The sequence below is a fragment of the Tachyglossus aculeatus genome, chromosome 16 (assembly GCF_015852505.1).
Source record: "Tachyglossus aculeatus isolate mTacAcu1 chromosome 16, mTacAcu1.pri, whole genome shotgun sequence".
Classification (NCBI taxonomy): Eukaryota; Metazoa; Chordata; class Mammalia; order Monotremata; family Tachyglossidae; genus Tachyglossus; species Tachyglossus aculeatus.
The window spans coordinates 29,454,037-29,475,032 of NC_052081.1; the positions used below are offsets into that span (position 1 = coordinate 29,454,037).

Sequence of the window (20,996 nt, forward strand, 5' to 3'; positions counted from 1 at the left end):
AGAGAACAAAACCAAACATACTAACAAAATAAAATAAATAGAATAGATATGTATAGGTAGAATAAATAAATAGAGTAGTAAATATGTACAAACATATATACAGGTGCTGTGGGGAAGAGAATCATTCCCAATCATCTGTAAAATCATTTTACAGATGAGGTAACGGAGGCACAGAGAATTGAAATGATTTGCCCAAAGTCCCACAGCTGACAAGCGGCTCTGTGAGCCCGTTGTTGGATCGGGGCCCTCTCTATATGTTGGCGACTTGTACTTCCCAAGCGCTTAGTACAGCGCTCTGCACACAAGAAGCGCTCAATCAGTACGAGCACTGCACCAAGCGCTTGGAAAGTACAGTTGGGCAATAGAGACAATCGCTACCCAACAAGGGGCTCACAGTCACCATCATCATCATCAATCGTATTTATTGGGCACTTACTGTGTGCAGAGCACTGTGCTAAGCGCTTGGGAAGTACAAGTTGGCAACATATAGAGACAGTCCCTACCCAACAGTGGGCTCACAGTCTAAAAGGGGAAGACAGAGAACAAAACCAAACATAGTAACAAAATAAAATAGAATAGATATGTACAAGTAAAAAAAAATAAAGTGTAATAAATATGTACAAACATATATACATATATACAGGCGCTGTGGGGACGGGAAGGAGGTAAGATGGGGGGATGGAGAGGGGGAGAGGAAGGAAGGGGCTCAGTCTGGGAAGGCCTCCTGGAGTAGGTGAGCTCTCAATCTGGAAAGGGGGAGGCAGACAACACGACACAACAAGTTGAGAGGCAAATAAGAGTATTTCGACTACTCCAGCTCCTGGAGCCGAGGCTGCCCGCCGCTAGGAGCGCCTGGAGTCGAGAGGCGGGTCCGGGGGAGGGGGCGTGGGGTCCCAGCCGGAGCTGCAACTGCCGCAGCTCCTGCTGCAGCAACAGCCGCCGCTGCTGCAGCTGCAACTGCTGCAGCTCCTGCTGTGCGTGAGGTCAGTGGGCGGGGCGGCTGGCGCAGGAGCCGGGCAGTCCGCTGGGAGGAGGGCAGCCAGGGCCGGGACCCCCGGGACTTCGTGGACCGGACAGGACGGCCCAGGACAGGACAAGACAGGACCGGTCCCCCGCGGCGGCTGGACGGGCGCCCAGATGGAGAAGTACAAAGGTGAGAGGGCGGCGGGGGGCTGGGGTCTCTCGGGTCTTGGCCGACTTGTTTCTTCGCGGGGGCTGGGGAGACACAGAGAGAGAGAGAGAGAAGAGAACCTCCCCGGAGCCCGGACCTTGCTTTATTCCGGGGGTCCATTGCCGCCCCCCACCAGACCACTCCTCTCCCCTCCCTCTCTACGAGCCCGGGCCCACCTGCGAGAGCCACGGGGAACCCCCTCCCCAGCCGCATTTGGGGGGTGGGGGGCTTCTCCGGGGGGCGCAGGCGTTGGCTTTTAGACGGTGAGCCCACTGTTGGGTAGGGACTGTCTCTATATGTTGCCAATTTGTACTTCCCAAGCGCTTAGTACAGTGCTCTGCACACAGTAAGCGATCACTAAGTACGATTGATGATGGTGGCCGGAGTTGCTGCTCCGGGACTATGGGGAGGGGGAGGGCGTCAGCTTCTTCCCGGGGGCCGCTCGGGCCTGCCCATCTTCCTCCCTCCGCCCACCTCGGGCAGCAAACGGCGGGCGAGGGGCGTCCGGCTTGGCAGGCGACAGTTGGACGAGGGAGGTCGTGGGATAGATGGGTGTATTGGGGTGCGAGGGGTCTGCCTCCCTTCCAGCCCTTGGAAGATCCCGGAGATTGGGTGGGAGGGTCTAATATAATAATAATGGCATTTAGTAAGCGCTTACTATGTGCAAATCACAGTTCTAAGCGCTGGGGAGGTTACAAGGTGATCAGGTTGTCCCACGGGGGTCTCACATTCTTCATCCCCATTTTACAGATGAGAGAACTGAGGCATAGAGAAGTGTAGTGACTTGCCCAGAGTCACACAGCTGACAGTGGGCGAAGTCGGGATTTGAACCCGTGACCTCTGACTCCAAAGCCCGGGCTCTTTTCCACCGAGCCACGCTGCTTCTCATGACGAAGCGTTTAGCACAGCGCTCAGGACATAAACGCCCAGCAAATGCCCCCGATGGCAATAGAGGGTTAAAGCCGTGATCTGGGACCCTGACAGCTGAATCTCGCAGGTGATGAGCTGTGTGTAGCGCAGCCCTCCACAGGTGCTTTGCAGAAGGCTTGATGGGGCCGTTGGCAGTTGGTCACTAGTTGGTTCTTCTCCCCGGGGTGTTTTGAGGGATGATTTATTCGTGGCTTGTCCCTCCTTTCTGGGAATTGCTCCTGCAGAAAAGTGAAAGCAATAGACGTCTAAAGAAATGGTGGTCGGAGGAGGGTCGCAGAGAAACCGGAGGAAATATATACATATTTGTTTTATATACATATATATTTTTTAATAAACAATTCTGGCTTTGGCATCAATCTTTCTTGAGTTCGCAGACTCTGAGGGCAATGGTTATTTAGTCTGACTTCAGATCCCTCTAACGACATATTTCACTTTCTAACCTAGCCTGTCTTGGCTAGTTAGAAATGTGAGTTGAGTGCCTTCAAAGAGAAATAAGCATTTGACATCTAAGGGGAAAGTTTACGGCAGTAAGCAAATGAGAGAATTGACTTCACCTGAGATAGGAACAGCCCGAAGAGGAGAAACGTGGGCTCAGTGAATCAAGAAGCAGGTGTGTATTTTGAATTGGTTTTTGCCCTGGAAAACCCTATTAGCTGATTTGGCCTGTAGGTCGAAGAAGTATCTGCCTACCATTGAGCTTTTTAAATCTAAAGACGCTTTGGGGTGGCCTTGGGAATCAGTGCCCCCTCGCATTTTCCTACAGTTCAGCTGTATTTATTAGTGAGTCGTATGTATTCCCGTGGGTTGTGCCACCTACCTAACCTCTTAATGTTTTAGTTTCCACCAGAAACAGGATAATAAAGCTCACTAACACTACTTTAGTGGAAGTTGTAAGGATGAGTAGGAATGTTATAATACACCTGTGGTATTTTTTCTGTCTCAGCAAAGCAAAGTAATAGTGAAATAATCATTTATTTGTTATATCTGTTCAAAGTGCCTTAGGGGTTTTTTTTTTCTCTTCCGAAGAGATTTCACATCAGTGTTATTTGACTGTTTTTGATTTCCTGATCTAGTATCCTTAGGCATGTCTCCAGTGTAATTTGAAGTATTTCCTGTACTTTAATATGGAAAATTTAAAGCACTTGTTATCATTAATATGCCAGGTTACATTAAATATTTTATTTTCAAGCAATTTGATTTCCTATTTTCAGTATCACTTCACCTTAAAATAGACACTATTAAACACCAAACCAAGGCATCATTTAAAGTCTGAAGAACCTAATCAAAACACCTTTTCAAGTCTACTGCAGTTTCACACCCAAACTTCTCTATGGTGTGAAGAGTACTTGACATTTTGCAGGTGTGTAAAATCCCTTTCACATCTGCATGAAATAGATACATTTCAATATTGACTATTAGCAAGTTCATAGGAAAAGTCAAGAAGTGTTGGTAGCCTTGTATATGGTGTCTGTCACTGAGACTCTAGAGATGTCTACCTGTTAGAATTGGTTGGGAAACAAATACCATCATCATCATTATTATCTTAGATTGAATCATTTAACAAAAATAGAGTTCATAGTTTACAAAAGAAAGTTTGTGTGGTTTTTTTGTTCATGGTATTTAAGCACTGACTATGTATTAGGGACTGTACTAAGCAGGGATATAGAAGATTATCAGTTTGAACCCAATCCCTGGCCTACATAGGGCTCACAGTCTTGATCCCCATTTTACAGATGCAGCACCGAGAAGTTAAGGGACTTGCCTAAGGTCACACAGCAGATGTGGCAGAAGTGGGATTAGAACCAGGTCCTCTGACTCTCAGGCCGGTGCTCTATCCACTAGGCTCAATACAAAGTATGGATAGGCTGTGGAAATGAATTCTCTTTGTGGAGGATATTTCTTATTATTCTTAGTATTTCTTATCTGACATTAAATAGCTCTGTCCATGTGTCCAAACACTAACACTCTAAAAAATTCAAATGCCTTCTATTTCCTATTCAAGATAAACAGGATGTTATGTTATTTGCAAGTCTTATGAGATAAAACAGTGGATACTTCATTCTTGAATGTATTTTTTCATTTTTCCATGAGATGCTATACCGCAGTTAATGCAAAAACATAGTACTGTTTTGAAAGTGCCCTGTTGTCTAATAATGCCTTGATGAGCTTAGTTTCTCTCCAGACCTAATTAGTGACAACAGGGCCTAGAAATACCCAGAGAGAATGCTTTCTTCTCAGAAAGATCCAATAGAAGCCCACTTACCCTAAATCTAATACACCGCCCAATACTGAATGTCCTAATTCAAGAAACCTCTGAAATTCAGCAATTCTTGCTACCAGTCCTACAGTATTTGTATGGTAGGGTTCTGAAAAATTCCATCTCTCCTGTTTATGTATTTGGAACACTTAGTTTTATTTTCTTAACACTAATTGTGAACCCCATTGGTCGAGAGAGTCTCCTGTGATCTGAAGTGATTCGTCCCTACTCATCTTCCACCTGTTGGATGGTGTTTGATGCCAGAGCAGCATGGCTTAGTGGCAAAAGCATGGGTTTGGGAGTCAGAGGTCATGGGTTCTAATCCCGGTTTCACCACTTGTCTGCTGTGTGACCTTGGGCAAGTCACTTCACTTCTCTGTGCCTGTTACCTCATCTGTAAAATGGGGCTTGAGACTGTGAGCCCCACATGGAACAATCTGATTACCTTGTATTTACCCCAGTGCTTAGAACAGTGCTTGGCACATAGTAAGTGCTTACAAATACCATCATTATCATTATTATTTATTATGTTACTGATCTGTTGACTGAATTTAAGGTTTTAAACAGGTACTTCTGCAGAGGGGAGTTGAAATTGTGGTACACAAAAAGCCACGTGGCTTAATTGAAAGAGCACGGGCCTGGGAGTCAGAGAACTTGCCTGGGTCCTAATCCCAGCTCTGCCATTTGCCTGCTGTGTGATCTTGGGCAAGTCATTTAACTTCTCTGTATCTCAACTCATCTGAAAAATGGGGATTAAATCTTACTCCTTTCTTAGACTGTGAGCCCCATGGGGGACAAGGACTATGTCTGACCTGATTATCTTGCATCTACTCCAGCACTTAGCACATAGTGAGTGCTTACAAAGAACCATTTAGAAAACAAACAAAAAAGGAGCCAAGGGACTATACAGTTGGGATTTTGAGATTTATTACAGTTTGGGAAATGATGGTTGGGAAGACATGGTATTTCTTGATGAGATATTTCTTCGTCTTGCCATGCTCACTGCAACAGAATGAATACTTGCCTGGCACAATGAAGGCACTATGTTTTGTAAATCTGGTGGATTAAATATTTTAACTCTCATGGGAGGGGCCAGGAGCTGGTGTTCAAACAAATTGTGATTAAAGTGAAAAAGAAAACAACTTAAAATAGTGATATCACTGTATATTTCTAGTTGCTAATTTTTTTCTAACCTAATTGACAAATGTCCGGTAAAGGCCATGTTCCCATCTCCAAAATAAAATTCCAGAAAATGTATCTTTAAAAAAAAAAGTGAAACGTAATGAATCACACACACACACACACACACACACACTTCTCTTTAAGAAAACTTAAGAATTTTGCACTCTCCCAAGTGTACAGTGCTCTGCACACAGTACAATTGAAAGAGTGCTAGGATTGAAATTTGTCCAAGATCACAGTATATATGAAAAAATAGCAGTACCAATAGTGATACAATATGGGGTAGAACTAATGTGATTCTGAGAACAATCATTTTTAAGATTTCTTAACATGGATGCCTTGAAAAAATTCTTGACCTGTCCTTTAACATCCAAAGAGTGTTATGAAATGAATCTTCATCCTTTGTGTCCCTTCACCCTAGTGATTCTCTTCAAGTTTTGAGTGCGGGAAATCCCTTTATGCTTTAGTAAAGAATGACCTGCAAATAGACATGTTAGGAGATCAACCTCTGCTTCTTAAATGAGTGGAGGAGGGAGGGAGGAGAGAGTTCTACTTTGGGAACTTTCCGCTATTCAGTGTCAGGGGAGCAAGGGAGCTCTGGGAATTAAGCTGGTTCCAAGTACAGTTAGAGAGCCAGGAAGGGGAGATGCTGGCTTCAGAGCTTAGAAGTCATGCCAATTTTCTTCTAAATCATTTATGGTGGGAAATGATTTCTACAAAACTTTATGGACTTATGTAATGCCCTTCTTACTCCAGAGAGGGTGGTGTGCTATCAACCAGACACAGAGGAAGAGGGCAGCTGGGGACCTTCCTATTCATTTCTTTGGTGTGAAAGAGTTGACCTAGGCTATAAATGTGAGATGCTAGTAAAAGGCCATTTAGGATCCTAAATCTTAAAATATGTATATAGTAATTTCCCAGAAGAGCAATATATAGCAGGAAGAACATGAGGTAGGAAGTGATAGAAGGAGAAAAAAACTCAGCTTCTAAAAGATCTCATTAGAATTATCTTCAAGGACAGTCGATTTAAGTCTAAAATCGCCCATCTGTGAAATGGGAGCAAAGGGAGCACTGAATATCAGAAGGTTGTCAGAGAGGAGGTTAAATGAAAGCCAGGGGTAACCTATACTACAGTTATTACCATGGACCCATGGAATGAACATGGGTCTGGGAGTAAGAAAACTACTGACTCTGTCACTTGCTTGCTCGGTGACCTTGAGCAAGTCACTTGATTCCTATGTGCCTCAGATTCCTCATCTGTAAATTCAAGATGACCCCTGCTCTCTCTCCTAGACTGGAAAGTCCATGAGAGACAGGGATTGGGTCCAAACTGATCACCTTGTATCTATCACACACAATTGAGCGCAGTGCTTGGCACATATTAAAAGGGTACAAATATGATCATTATCTTGATTATAAATATTCAGCCCTGAAATTAAAATGTTCCTTGGTTGAGGAAAGATAATCGCCTGTTAAATTTTGGTTCTCTCTAGCATCTTTTATCTGAAGTGCTCAATGAATTTTCACATCAATTACTGCACTTATTCTTACAATAATAAGGAAAGAATGGGAACATAGATCCATTTACAGGTGGAGAAACAAGGTTAATTACATGTAGCCAGTGAGTAGCAGAGCCAGATTAAGGATCCAGCTTTTCTGTTTTCCATTCAAAACCTTATCGTTCAGAGCAAGAATACCCACTCGGGCTTCTACCAAGACCTAATGATCTTCCCCTATTCTTCCCAGCCTTGGAGCTTGAGGCAAATTCCCACACACTCACAAAAAGTAGCCACCCATGTTCTGGCTCTCTAGCCTCTCTTTTGAAGAGTTTACCACCTTGCCACGATGGTTTCACCTTCACTGGCTGCAGTCCTCCATGGGGAAGATTCCCAGTGGTGTTTGTTGCATCTGGATCCTCTGTTCAGAAGATAATATATGGCAGCCAAAACGTTTTGAGCTCTATCTGGACATCATTTGGGGAAGTGATAGGAATTCTGGGACAAAGAGATGCTAATATTACTAGGATTTTGAGGCACTAGTAGTGGGGAAGAAAGGGAGCAAAAGGAAGGGTCAAAGCAGAAACCATTCCAGCATAGTTCATTAGGAGAGCAGGAAAGAGGAACAATTAAACAGCAGTTTAAATGGCACTTCACTGTGGGTGCGTCTTTCCATTCTTTAAATTAACTATGAAAACCCTTCAAAATTAAACTGGAAAAGGAACAGCCTTGGTAACTTGATTTACTTCCAGATAATTAACCCAATAGGTACCACTTGTAACCAATCTGATAAACTAGACTCCTAACCTGGATTACTAAGGTTGATAGTAGAGAATGGAAATAAACCTATTGTGGGGGGTGAGTTATTGTGTGAGTAAATACATATATAAAAATTTGGATGGCCCACTGTCACCACAAACTAAGCTCTTCATCTTCCCACCAAACCATGTCTTTCCCGTAGACAGCACCACTGCCCTTTGTAGCTCACAAGCCTGTAACTTTGGCATTTCCTTGACTCATCTCTCTCATTCAACCAACATATTCACTCTGTCACCAAATGCTGTCAGTTCCGCTTTCAACATCTCTAAAATCTGCCCTTTCTGCTCCATCCAAATTGTTACTACACTGACCCAAACCATTATTGTATTCTGCCTTGATTACTGCATCAGCCTCCTCGCTTGACCTCCCTGCCTCCTCTCTCTCCCCAAGGCAATCCATTCTTCATTCTGCTGCCCAGATCATGTTTTTGAAGAACGTTTCAATGTACATCTCCCCACTCCTCGGGAACCTCCAGTAGTTTTGCTCATCCACCTCTGTGACAAGCAGAACCCCTTAAATCAGCTTTAGAGCATTCAATCACCTTACTCCCTTACTTGACTGATTTCCTCCTGCAACCCAGCCTTCACACTTTGCTCTTCTAATACCAACCTGCTTGCTGTACCTTGATCTTGTTCATCTTTGTTTATGGTATTTGTGAAGCACTTTGTGGCAAACTTTATTCTAGGGGATGGGATAGGTGCAAATTAGATTGGACACAGTCCCTGTCTCACAAGGGGCTCACAGTCTAAGTAGGAGGGAGAACCGGTATTTAATCCCTATTTTACTATTGAGGAAACTGAGGCACAGAAAACTTAAGTGACTTGCCCAAAGTCACACAGCAGACAAGTGACAGAGCTGGGATGAATACAGTGCTTTGCACACAGTAAATGCTCAATATATACAATTGAATGAATGATTAGAACCCAGGTCCTCTGATTCCTAGAATTGGACTCTTTCCACTGGGCAGTGTTGCTTCTCAAATCCTATTACCGCCTCCTGACCTGGAAGTCTTTCTTTCATATGTGATTGAGCATCACTCTCCCCACCTTCAAAACCTTATTAAAATCATATCTTCTTCAAGGGACCTTCCCCAATTAAGTCCTCATATCCCCTACTTCCTCTTTCTTCTGCATCACACCAGCCTTTGGATTTGTACCCTTTAAGCACTTGATATTAACCCTTATTAACCCTACCCTCAGCCCCACAGCACTTGAGTACATAGACTATGAGCTCGTTGTGGACAGGGATTGTCACTCTTTATTGCTGTACTGTACTTTCCCAAGTGCTTAGTACAGTGCTGTGCACACAGTAAGCACTTAAAAAGTACAACTGAATGAATGAATCTGTAATTTATTTTGTCTGACTCCCCTCCCCTGCCCCAAGTCTGTGAACTCCTTATGATAAGGAAGGTGTCTCTACCAACTCTGTTGTATTGTACTCTCCCAAGGGGCTTAGTACAGTGCTCCGCACACAAATACGATTGGTTGATTAAATCATTTTAGAAGTCTAGAAAATTTACCATGCTGATATGGATCCCTTTAAACTCTGGCATACCATCTTCTTTGTAATGTGACTTCACCAAGATCCTCTTTCTCTGGATTATGTTTTTCCATTTTTGGTTCCCGTTTTATAAAAACTTGGGCTTTCTGCCTAGTCCTCTTTTAACCCCTTTTCCTAATCGTTTTGGTTGTGGGTCCCTATAACAAGATGTCACTCAGGTAGAAGAGTTTGTTATTGTAGTGCTGACAGTGTCATCAGTCAGTCAATCATTTTTGAGCACTTACTGTTTGCAGAGCACTATACTAGGCCCTTGGAAGAGTACAGTATAACAATAAACAGACACTTTCCCTGCCCTCCCACTCTTCTGGATGAGTCTTTCCTTAGATGTTGGTTAGTATTGTAATGGGTATTGTTTTGGCTACAGCTGCAAGCACCATTTATCAAACTTCTTTAGATCTCCTGTTATGTATAAAAACTCCATTCTTCACAAAAACACAGCATAGAATTCAATTATCTGGCTTTGCAAAAAAAAAAATGGCCTTCTTGATACAGTTCTGATGGCCTGGAGAAGTATAGAAAAGCAGTCCTTGGGGGTGTCTTTAGATTAGCTGAGAAGGGATTGAGGTCTAGAATTGTCACAGTGGCGGTACCCTGTCTTAAAGCAGTCCTAGGCCGCTTGGCCAGATTGAGAACAGGATTGGAAAAATTGCACAGAGTCTAGTGAAAATTATATTCACGTAGATTAGGTGAATAACTCTTCAGGACCAGAAATGGGGATAAAATTTTGAGATAACTTGTATCTGCCTCAGTGCTTGGCAACATAGCAAATGCTTAACAAATATTATTATTATTATTATTATTATTATTATATATTTTAGATAGTCTAATGTTAGGACTAGGCTATCTGTATTATTTTTGTTAAAAACCAGAATGTCAGGATACTGGCCAAACTGGAATCTCTTTCCCTTCCAGGTGACTGTGATAGTGGGGAGAGGAAGAACAGCAAAGATTAATGAGTTTAACTGGGATAGTCCCAATTCTGGAATATTTGTGTATTATCCTAAAATTGTTCAGGGTATACAACACAATCCTAGAACTTCCCTGGCTAATTCTTCCCTGGCTAACTCAGGGAATAGGCATGGTTTAAGTAGAACCTACATGGAAAGAAAATGTAGATTAAATTCAATTTTTATGTCATATACAGGCCCTGGTATACATTGGAGAGCTCAGGAGAGCAAAACAAAAGAAACCCAATGTATGGGTACTAAATTTTAGTAAAGGGAATTATGATAAAATAGAAGCTTAGTTTAAGAAAAAGATGAACAGAGTAGTTAGACTAGAAGCCACATGAGAAGCAGCATGGCCTAGTGGCTAGAACACGGGCCTAGGAGTCAGAGGACCTGAGTTCTAATTCCTTCTCTGACACTTGTCTGCTTTGTGAACTTGGGTATGTCACTTCTCTATGCCTGGTACCTCATCTGTAAAATAGAAACTGACTGTGAGCCCCATATGGTACATGGACCTTGTCCAACGTGATTAGGTTGATTAGGTGGCTTAGTGGAGAGAGCACGGGCTTGGGAATCAGAGGACATGGGTTCTAATCCCGGATCCACCACTTGTTTGCTGTGTGACCTTGGGCAAATTGCTTAACTTCTCTGGGCCTCAGCTACTTCATCTGTAAAATGGGGATTAAGACTCTGAGCCCCATGTGGGACAACCAGATGACCTTGTATTTCGTTCATCCATTAATCATATTTATTGAGTGCTACTATGTGCAGAGCACTGTACTAAGCACTTGGGAAGTACAAATCGGCAACATATAGAGACGATGTCTGCCCAACAGGCTCACAGTCTAGAAGGGGGAGACAGATAACAAAACAAGTAGACAGGTGTCAATACCATCAGAATAAATAGAGTTATAGCTATATACACATCATTAATAAAATATAGTAAATATGTACAAATAAAATGGAGTAATAAATATGTACAAATATATACAAGTGATGTGGGGCGGGGAAGGGGGTAGGGCAGAGGGGGGCAGTGGGGAAGAAGAGAGGAAAAAAAGGAGGTTCAGTCTGGGAAGATCTGGAGGAGGTGAGCTCTCAGTAGGGCTTTTAAGGGAGGAAGAGAGCTAGCTTGATGGATATGTGGAAGGAGGGCGTTCCAGGCCAGAGGTAGGACGTGGGCCAGGGGTCAACGGTGGGACAGGTGAGAACTAGGCACGCTGAGGAGGTTAGCCGCAGAAAAGTGGAGGGTGCGGGCTGGGCTGTAGAAGGAGAGAAGGGGGGTGAGGTAGAAGGGGGCAAGGTGATGGAGAGCCTTGAAGCCAAGAGTGAGGAGTTTTTGCTTGTATCTACCCTAGTGCTTAGAACAGTACTTGGCACATAGTAAGAACATAAGAAATACCATTATAAGTGCTTAATACAGTGCTCTGCACACAGTAAGTGCTCAATAAATATGATTGAATGAATTAGCTTGTATCTACCCCAGCACTTAATACAGTGCCTGAAACACAGTAGCGCTTTACAAATACCATTTCAAAAAAGGGGAAAAAAACTACTAATAAAGTCTGGAGGCTACTTGAAAACCAGGTGAAGTGAGCTGCAGAACGATTAAAAATCAAAGAATGCAAATAGAAACTTGATTCATTCATTCAATCATATTGAGCGCTTACTGTGTGCAGAGCACTGTACTAAGCGCTTGGGAAGTACAAGTTTGCAACATATAGAGACGGTCCTTACCCAACAGCGGGCTCACAGTCTAGAAGGGGGAGACAGACAACAAAACATATAAACCAAATAAAATAAATAGAATAAATATGTACAAGTAAAATAAATAGATTTATAAATATGTACAAACATATATACATATATACAGGCGCTGTGGGGAGGGGAAGGAGGTAAGGTGGGGGGATGGGGAGGGGGAGTAGGGGGAAAGGAAGGAGGGGGCTCAGTCTGGGAAGACCTCCTGGAGGAGGTGAGCTCTCAGTAGGGCTTTGAAGGGAGGAAGAGAGCTAGCTTGGCGGAGGGAGGGCATTCCAGGCCAGGGGGAGGACGTGGGCCGGGGGTCAACGGCGGGACAGGTGAGAATGAGGCACAGTGAGGATATAGGCGGCAGAGGAGCGGAGGGTGCAGGCTGGGCTGTAGAAGAAGAGAAGGGAGGTGAGGTAGGAAGGGGTGAGGTGATGGAGAGCCTTGAAGCCGAGGGTGAGGAGTTTTTGCCTGATGCATAGGTTGATTGGTAGCCACTGGAGATTTTTGAGGAGGGGAGTAACATGCCCAGAGCGTTCCTGCACAAAGACGATCCGGGCAGTGGCGTGAAGTATAGATTGAAGTGGGGAGAGACAGGAGGATGGGAGATCGGAGAGGAGGCTGATGCAGTAATCCAGTCGGGATAGGATAAGAGATTGAATGAGTAGGGTAGTGGTTTGGATGGAGAGGAAAGGGATGCATTGACCAAGTAAAGGAGATCATTGCAGAAAAAAGGTCTCCTTTATAAAATGGGAAACTTAATTAGAAAAGCAAAGCCTTTGGAGTGTCAGGTCAGTGCAACAGGATATTAAACTGACTCATAGTACATGAAGATTATTTTGCTGGGATGTTACAACTAATAATATATTCTTCAAATAGCTTGCTTCCTGGTTTTGATGTGTTAGCGGAAGATCCACTTGATGATCATGGTATAAAAAGAGCTCTTAGAGTTGAAAATGACAAATGACCCTTTGAAAAATATTTAGTTCAGTCTTTACCAAGGAAGTTTTAAGGAGATTTCCGCACCCAAATGGTTTTCTGCAACAGGCAGGTCAGTTGAACTGGAATTTTGGTAAACACACAGGATGTTTTAGACTAGTTGATAAACTAATGGTAAACAGTCCGAGGACCAGTTGGCTGCTATCCAAGATTCCTAAAAGAATTTAGAGGGGAAGATGCAGAATTGCTAGTAAATGTGTGTAATTTATCATTACAACAGGACATTTAACCACAGGACTGAGAGTTTGCCAATTTAGCTCCCATCTATAAAAACTCTTAGTGACTCTCACAGCAATACCGAAAAATTAATGTAAGGAGTAAATTTAGGGTTATGGATGCTTAGATAAACCTTTTAGGGGAAAAAAATCCTATGGGCAGGGAACGTATCTACTAACTCTGTACTCTCCCAGAAGCTTAGTACCGTGCTCTGCACACAGTAAGTACCCAGTAAATACCCCTGATAATGATAACATCAGATTCCAGAAGCCAAGGAGCTTCTGATCCTGACGAACTACCCTGGGGTTTATTTTTTTTTTCTAAGTGTGGTGTTTGTGAGGGTTAAAATGAGAAGACTTCTGAATATTTGTCAGCTAAGAAAGGGATTGAGAAACTAGCAGACTTTGGGGACCTGTTCTTGTGGGTAGCACTGTGAAATGTGGAATGCTATAACACTCAGTCCCTGAGCAATGTGTAACATTTTTCTGATCTGGCTACCCAAAGCACACCTCAAACCCAAAGCACACCTCAAATGGGATACTAGCAGGTCACATGGCATTGAGTACATAAAAGAAGCAACTCTTCAGTCAGTGAATCTTTAACACTTTGAATTTTTACCACAGTTTTGGAGGTAAAAAACATCAGATAGGTTCACTGATTAAATTCATGGAAAAGCAGTTCATAGTAGGTTATTAGAAGTATAAACTAGGGATTTTAATGTAAAGTGTTTACTATATGCTAAGCACTGTACTAAAACCTGAGGAATATATAAGATAATTAGGTTGGACACAGTCCCTGTCCACAAAGCACTCAAAATCTAAGGTTTAGGGAGAAAAGGTATTGAATCTTCATTTTCCAGATGAGGAAACTGAGGCACAGAGAAGTTGTCACTTGCCCAAGGTCACACATCAGGCCTGCACTCTTTCCTTGCTTCCTTCCTTCCTGATTTCCTTGCTTCCCTGAAAGGCTACAGCAGTTTTAGGTGGATTATTTGATAGGTTATGGCTAGAAAGTGCAACTGATAATGAATGCAATTGGGTGCTAAGGATGACAACTTCCACCTGGTCCTCCAGTCAGAGGTGGATTATTGGGCTGCAGGGCATTGGTCTGATCCATACTTTATGATCTTGAGAGAGAGCATGTGATTTCTTGCTGAGGTATAAATTGGAAAGGCTTTTGGGAGTAGGAAAGATGAGAAGAGAATTGTACAAGAAGGAAAGATGGGATATTTCCTCCTTCAGAAAATACAGGTAGAACAGCTCGTGCAGGTGTGGAGATGCTGACAAAGTGACAGAGGCAGATACTTTTACTCTGTGTTTTGCTGTTCCCTGCATTCCCTCTCTGGCTTCACATGCACTTACCTTGCCTGAAACACTGAGCCCCAGTATAAGAAAAATGATAGAAGCCTCAATAAAGGAAACTGTGCATACAATAGCAACTGAAAGAATGGCAATATTTAGATCAATATTCTCTCTGCCTTAAGCGTTGACTCCCCACTAGTTTCTCAAGACAGACTTTATCCCAGCACTAAATTTGATGATGGGCTTCCATGTTTGTTGCCTTCCACCCTAATATATTCTATCTCTATCCAATAAAATGACCCTTTATTCTATTTCTTAATAGTCTGGAGGGGCAGTTACACTTGAGTGGAATGTGAGGCTGTTATATTAATGGATTGTTTATGGTTCACTGCAGAGGGATTCATGAATCTATGCAATTAAGTGTCAAAATAAGTAATAATAGATGCAAAGTTGAAAAATCTCTCCCTGTGTAGTGTCATGCCGACTAGAGTATTATTTCTGTTCCAGCATCGAAATGTTGCTGCCTGATGGTTCACAAGAGGATCTTACAGGTTTCTACTTGTGAGTATAAGCCCCCATTGCTCTCTGCAGTAGCAAGTTTATGGAGGCTCAAATTAAGTTTCTGATTCTAGCCAAACAGAGGCTTGGGACTCTGGGGCTTTATCCTCTTGATGTGGGAAATGAAAGCTGAGGTTCAGTGAGCTAAGCATCAGACTGGAAACTGAGGGACTTGAGTATTAAATCCCAGTCAATCAATCAATTGTATTTATAGAGCACTTTCTATGTGCAGAGCACTGTACTAAGCACTTGGGAGTTCAATATATCCACCTTTGGGACTAATTTGATGTGTGACCTTGTATGGGTCACTTAACATTTCTGGGCCTTGGTTTCTCATCTGTTGAGATAAGGATAACAAGCTTTCTCACGGAGCGCCTCTGTAGAATAACTCATTAAATTATTATAATGTAAACTGAAGGAAGTAAATGCCAAGTAGAAATGGGGAATTGGTGTCTTTTTTTTTTATAACTTGCCCTTATTTTTTTCTCTATGTGGTCCTGGGGTTCAGCTGGGCTGGAAAAACATTATAACCCTTTCAGTTTTGAGTTTCAAGTGGGGCTATGGCAGAGATTTGCTTGTAAGTCTGGACTGATTCTAAAATTCCTTCCAGAAATCCTGGAAAGAGACTGAAAAGCAGGGTTGGGAGGAGAGGATGAGGCAGTTTGGGGAATAGGGATTCCTTGGTCGGCCATGTTGCTGTGTTTGAGTTTCTTAAAGTCAGGTAGGAGAGGAACTCCTTGGCTCAGTCAGTTTGAGTGGTGCTGCAGAAGTGAAACAAGCTCTGTGAAATTCTTAGTTTGACCCAGACGACGTGGCCCAAGACATGCTGGGTGGGATTCTTGTTAAACATCACATTATGGCGGTGTCTATCTTATGGCTCCTTTTGCAGCTTCTGGAAGAGGGTTTTGGCCTCATTACCCAGAACGACTAACACTTGTGAGAGAGAACACATGATGTCATAAAGAATAGGCTCACTTTCAAATCGCTCATTTGCATGAGTGCACCGTGGGAATCCTACGCCTTCGGTTTACCAAAGGCATTCCTGTCAGTGCAGTCCTTGTGGCTCACTGAAAGCATTAGGCTTCCCCTCTTTTCCCTCAGCATTCTAGTCCTTGAGGCACGTATATTTTATTCTGAATGGCACAAACCTGGCCCTCAAAATCTGTAAAGTGTAGAAACACAGCAAACCAAGATCATGCTGGCCTGCATCATCAGAAAATTATGACTGTTTCAGAAACAGGCTACTATTCCAGCTATTTCTAAGTAACAATAATAACAACTGTGGAAATCAAGTGCTTACTATATGCCAAGCACTGTAGAAGGACCTGGGGCAGATACAAGGTAATCAGATCCCACATGGTGCTCTGTCTAGTTGGAGGGAGAACAGGTATTATATTCCCATTTAGCAGATAAGGGAACTGAGGCTCAGAAGAATGAAGTATCTTGCCCAGGGTCACACAGCAGAGCTGTAATTAGAGCATAGGCCTGTGCTCTTTCCACTGGGCCATGCTACTTCTCATTTGATTCATCTTCTGGGTAGGATTGTCTGTATTTGTTGCCAAATTGTACTTTCCAAGCACTTAGTACAGTGCTCTGCACACAGTAAGCGCCCAATAAATACGATTGAATGAGTGAATGTTTCTCAGTGAGAGCTCAGGTTTGGGCCAAAATCAAAAGGAGAAAAGAGCAAACATCAACAGTAATGCTCTATCTACCGGCAGCTCCGTAAATAGATCTGGCACTAAATTCACATTTCCTCCAGCCTCTTTCATGGACTTTAAAGGCTGCACCAGAGCGAAGAGACCCAGGGATCCAGAAGGAAAGGGATTGAAGTCTTTGGGTAACTGTACCAGCTTAAAATTTCCCTCTCCTGATTGTAGGACAGTTTCAATTTGAGTTATTCTGCCTATCATTAAATCAAAAAGAATCCTCCCCCATTATCAACTCAGTGAAAGCTTATAATGCTAAGATTGTAGTGTGGATCACTTCCAGCACACTGGCCTCTTTTTTTACTGTGGTTTGAGGCTTCAACCAACTGAATCCTGGATCCATATTGCAAGCAGCTCCATGCAATCAACAAAATCCTTAAATTAAACCAAACTCTGAAGTTAATATGATGCCAACTGAAAACAGGCCATATTATTATAGATCTATGCCCAGAAGCAATAACCTAGTGTTTTATTTTTAGTGAGAAGTGCAAAATGTAGTGTACAGTACTTGAAGCAGAATGACAGATTTAGCCACCAAATAAATACAAAACTAAGGTGTTAGAGTGGCACATTCACATCCGGTCCTGACAGCAAGGGCCAAACAAAAATCAGGAACAGCTTGTTCCTTTTCATATAAAATAGAAATAGGAGAGCTCCTCCTTCCAAATGTTCATAAACAGCAAAGGATCTCTACTAACCAATCAGTGGAGTGACATGGGGGCCCTTAACATCAGCAGTAACTGAAGAGGCTAAAGAAAAAGACTTTCCCAAAAGCCGTCCCTTGAAACAGCAAAGTCATAGAGATGACAAACTCCCTCCTTCTTTATGAACTCTAAGGTTCTGATCCCACAGACTTAATGTCCTCACTTTGGCAGCTTTTGCAAAATCATTTTGGGCCAATGAAACATATTCAATTGGAATTGAATTCTCAAAATCTACCACATAATTGCTTCCTCCTTGACTCTTTAGTTTCATGAGGTAGCTTCTTGTCCTGCTTTACACTGGCTTTCTGACACTGATGTCAAATGAATGCTCTTAAGTGTAAAGTGGCCAGATTTTCTTGTGTTCAGAGAGGGATATGCTTTTGGCTAGCAGTGCCAGCATTTCGTCTGGAGCACAGGGGCAAAGAAGGCACTTCCTCCTCTGGCCTCATGCAAGGGTGCTGACTTAGATGCCAGCAAAGGCACAATGAACCCCTACATCTGGAGTCTGGCAGAGGTAGAAAAAGCCTCCTTTCTGGCTTGAAGAGCAGTGGAGGTGAGTCAAGTCCTCAGCCTGTTCTTCCCGGAGGTCAACCAGAAAAGGAGCTGCCATCTTGTAGCTTTATTTCCAGTTTACCCACTTTGAGCTCTGAAGTGTGGAATGGACTTCCCACCCTGCCCAAAAAGCTACAGGAGAAAAATTTACTGATTTGCCTTAGAGTTCAAATTCAGGTTGGGAGCAAGAGACCCAATCTTCCCACCCTCCAAATTGGTATCTATGTCTCTTTCTCGAGCCCAGTGGGCTGTCTATCTAGGGGAGAAAGGACTGGGGATTTGGGTGTGAAGGATTGCAACTTTTACTGTTAGCCTCCTATACCAATGTAGCATGATGTAGTGGATAGAACACAGGCCTGGGAATCAGAAGATCGTGGGTTCTAATCATGGCTCTGCTACTTGTCTGTTGTGTGACTTTGGGCAAGTCACTTCACTTCTCCATGACTGTTTCCTCATCTATAAAATGAGGATTAGGACTGTGAGACCCCTTGGGACAGGGACTGTGTCCAACCCAATTTACCTGTATCAGTCAATCAATGGTATTTATTGAATGCTTACTGTGTGCAGAGCACTGTACTAAGTGTTTGGGAGAGTACAACAGAACAGAGTTGCCGTGGTCCCTACCTGCTGGATTTACTCGTATCCACCCCAGAGCTTAGTACAGTGCCGGACACACAGTAAGAGCTTAACAAATGCTACAGTTATTACCTTGTGAATACTTTCTTAGGTGGAGACTCCTCCTCCCCGTTACCTCTGGGACTACAACACCTTAGCACAGAATTGTTCTGGATTCCAGGTGCTCACTATGAAAAGCCAGATTGAGCCATCAAGCACTTTGGGTGAGCAGCAGTCCAACAGTGCTCCTAACTAATGTGCCCCCTAACCCTTCTCTGGTCTTGTCCGCCCACCTCCTCCACTACCTGTTTGAGAGAGGGAGCTATGAGCTCCAGCTGGGATTAGGACACTGAAGTGTGTGGCCCCTAATCCTCTAGGGGAAGCTTCTAGAGGAGCAGGAAGTTAAAATACAATTTACTGCCTAGGGAAAACACAAGGAGAGGGAGAATGAAATGGCTTTTCACCACTGAAGCACTGCTATCACCAACAGCCCTCAACTTTGGAAAATAGTGCACATTTCCCCCTGCCTCTCCTATTGTCATTCCACCCGCTGACTGATCCAGAACTGACAGTCAAAGGGTGTGGAGTTGTTTCCTCTGCAGTTTTGGGGTTGGTGATGGGCAGGCTAAAGATGTGGAAGGGACCAACAGTGTGAAGATTGGCAAGGCTTCCTGTGACTGATGGCAGAACAGCCAATCAGTTGAGTGGTAATGGTACATGTCCAAGACAGAACTCCTTGTCTTCCCTCCCAAACCCTGCCCTCTCCCTGACTTTCCCATCACTGTTGACGGCACTACCATCCTTCCCATCTCACAAGCCCGCAACCTTGGTGTCATCCTCGACTCCGCTCCCTCATTCACCCCTCACATCCAAGCCGTCACCAAAACCTGCCTCTCTCAGCTCCGCAACATTGCCAAGATCCACCCTTTCCTCTCCATCCAAACCACTACCCTGCTCATTCAAGCTTTCATCCTATCCCGTCTGGACTACTGCATCAGCCTGCTCTCTGATCTCCCATCCTCGTGTCTCTCCCCACTTCAATCCATACTTCATGCTGCTGCCTGGATTGTCTTTGTCCAGAAATGCTCTGGGCATGTTGCTCCCCTCCTCAAAAATCTCCAGTGGCTACCAATCAATCTGCGCATCATGCAGAAACTCCTCACCCTCTGCTTCAAGGCCCTCCATCACCTCGCTCCCTCCTACCTCACCTCCCTTTTCTCCTTCTACAGCCCAGCCCGCACCCTCCACTCCTCTGCCACTAATCTCCTCACCGTGCCTCATTCTCACCTGTCCTGCCGTCGACCCCCGGCCCACGTCATCCCCCTGGCCTGGAATGCCCTCCCTCCCAACATCCGCCAAGCTAGCTCTCTTCCCCCTTTCAAGGCCCTACTGAGAGCTCACCTCCTCCAGGAGGCCTTCCCAGACTGAGCCCCTTCCTTCCTCTCCCCCTCGTCCCCCTCTCCATCCCCCCATCTTACCTCCTTCCCTTCCCCACAGCACCTGTATATATGTATATATGTTTGTACATATTTATTACTCTATTTATTTTACTTGTACATATCTATTCTATTTATTTTATTTTGTTAATATGTTTGGTTTTGTTCTCTGTCTCCCCCTTCTAGACTGTGAGCCCACTGTTGGGTAGGGACTGTCCCTATATGTTGCCAACTTGTACTTCCCAAGTGCTTAGTACAGTGCTCTGCACACAGTAAGCACTCAATAAATACGATTGATTGATTGATTAATGGTGGTAGGGGAAAAGGGAGGAAAGCCATGAGGCTAAGGAGAACATGAGAACTGCCCATTTATCCCAGGCTAAAGTGGGACTGTGTACTGTAAGCTCAAGACTGTGAGCTTGTTGTGGGCAGGGAAGGTGTCTTCCAACTTTTTGGTATTGTACTCTCCAAAGTGCGTCGTAGAGTATTCAATAAGTACCATTGATTGGGACAGTACTATGTCCACTCGAATATGCTGGGGTCAGCAGAGCGTGTCATCTAAATCAAGGATTGTCTGAAGCATCGCCACCTTAGTTTCAAAGTAGGGTGTGAACCTGAACTAGTAGTTAGAGTTGTACGGGTGGGATGAGGGGTAAAAGGCAGAAGTTGAATAGGAATGAATTTACCAATTTATTCACATTTTTTAGTATACTCTATGAAACAGCTCTTGCTGTAGATTTACTTGCTGCCTCTTGCATGTGATTTGGGAAAACAGTAATTTGAATCCAAGTTTCTAGGGAA

The 20,996-nt window shown here is 43.7% G+C and overlaps 1 protein-coding gene across 4 annotated transcripts in view; it reads left to right on the forward strand.

The window, feature by feature from the left end:
• The first annotated feature begins 978 nt into the window (after nt 1-978).
• AFAP1L2 (actin filament associated protein 1 like 2) overlaps nt 979-20,996 on the forward strand; it is a 169,009-nt gene continuing 148,991 nt past the window's right edge. For 3 of the 4 annotated variants that reach the window (XM_038758277.1, XM_038758279.1, XM_038758280.1), the window contains exon 1: nt 15,141-15,182. In XM_038758277.1, coding sequence (XP_038614205.1) covers nt 15,149-15,182 — 34 coding nt within the window. In that variant the 5' untranslated portion in view covers nt 15,141-15,148. Of the gene's footprint in view, nt 1,154-15,140; nt 15,183-20,996 lie in introns of those variants that run through there. The other variant, XM_038758278.1, reaches the window with a different exon arrangement.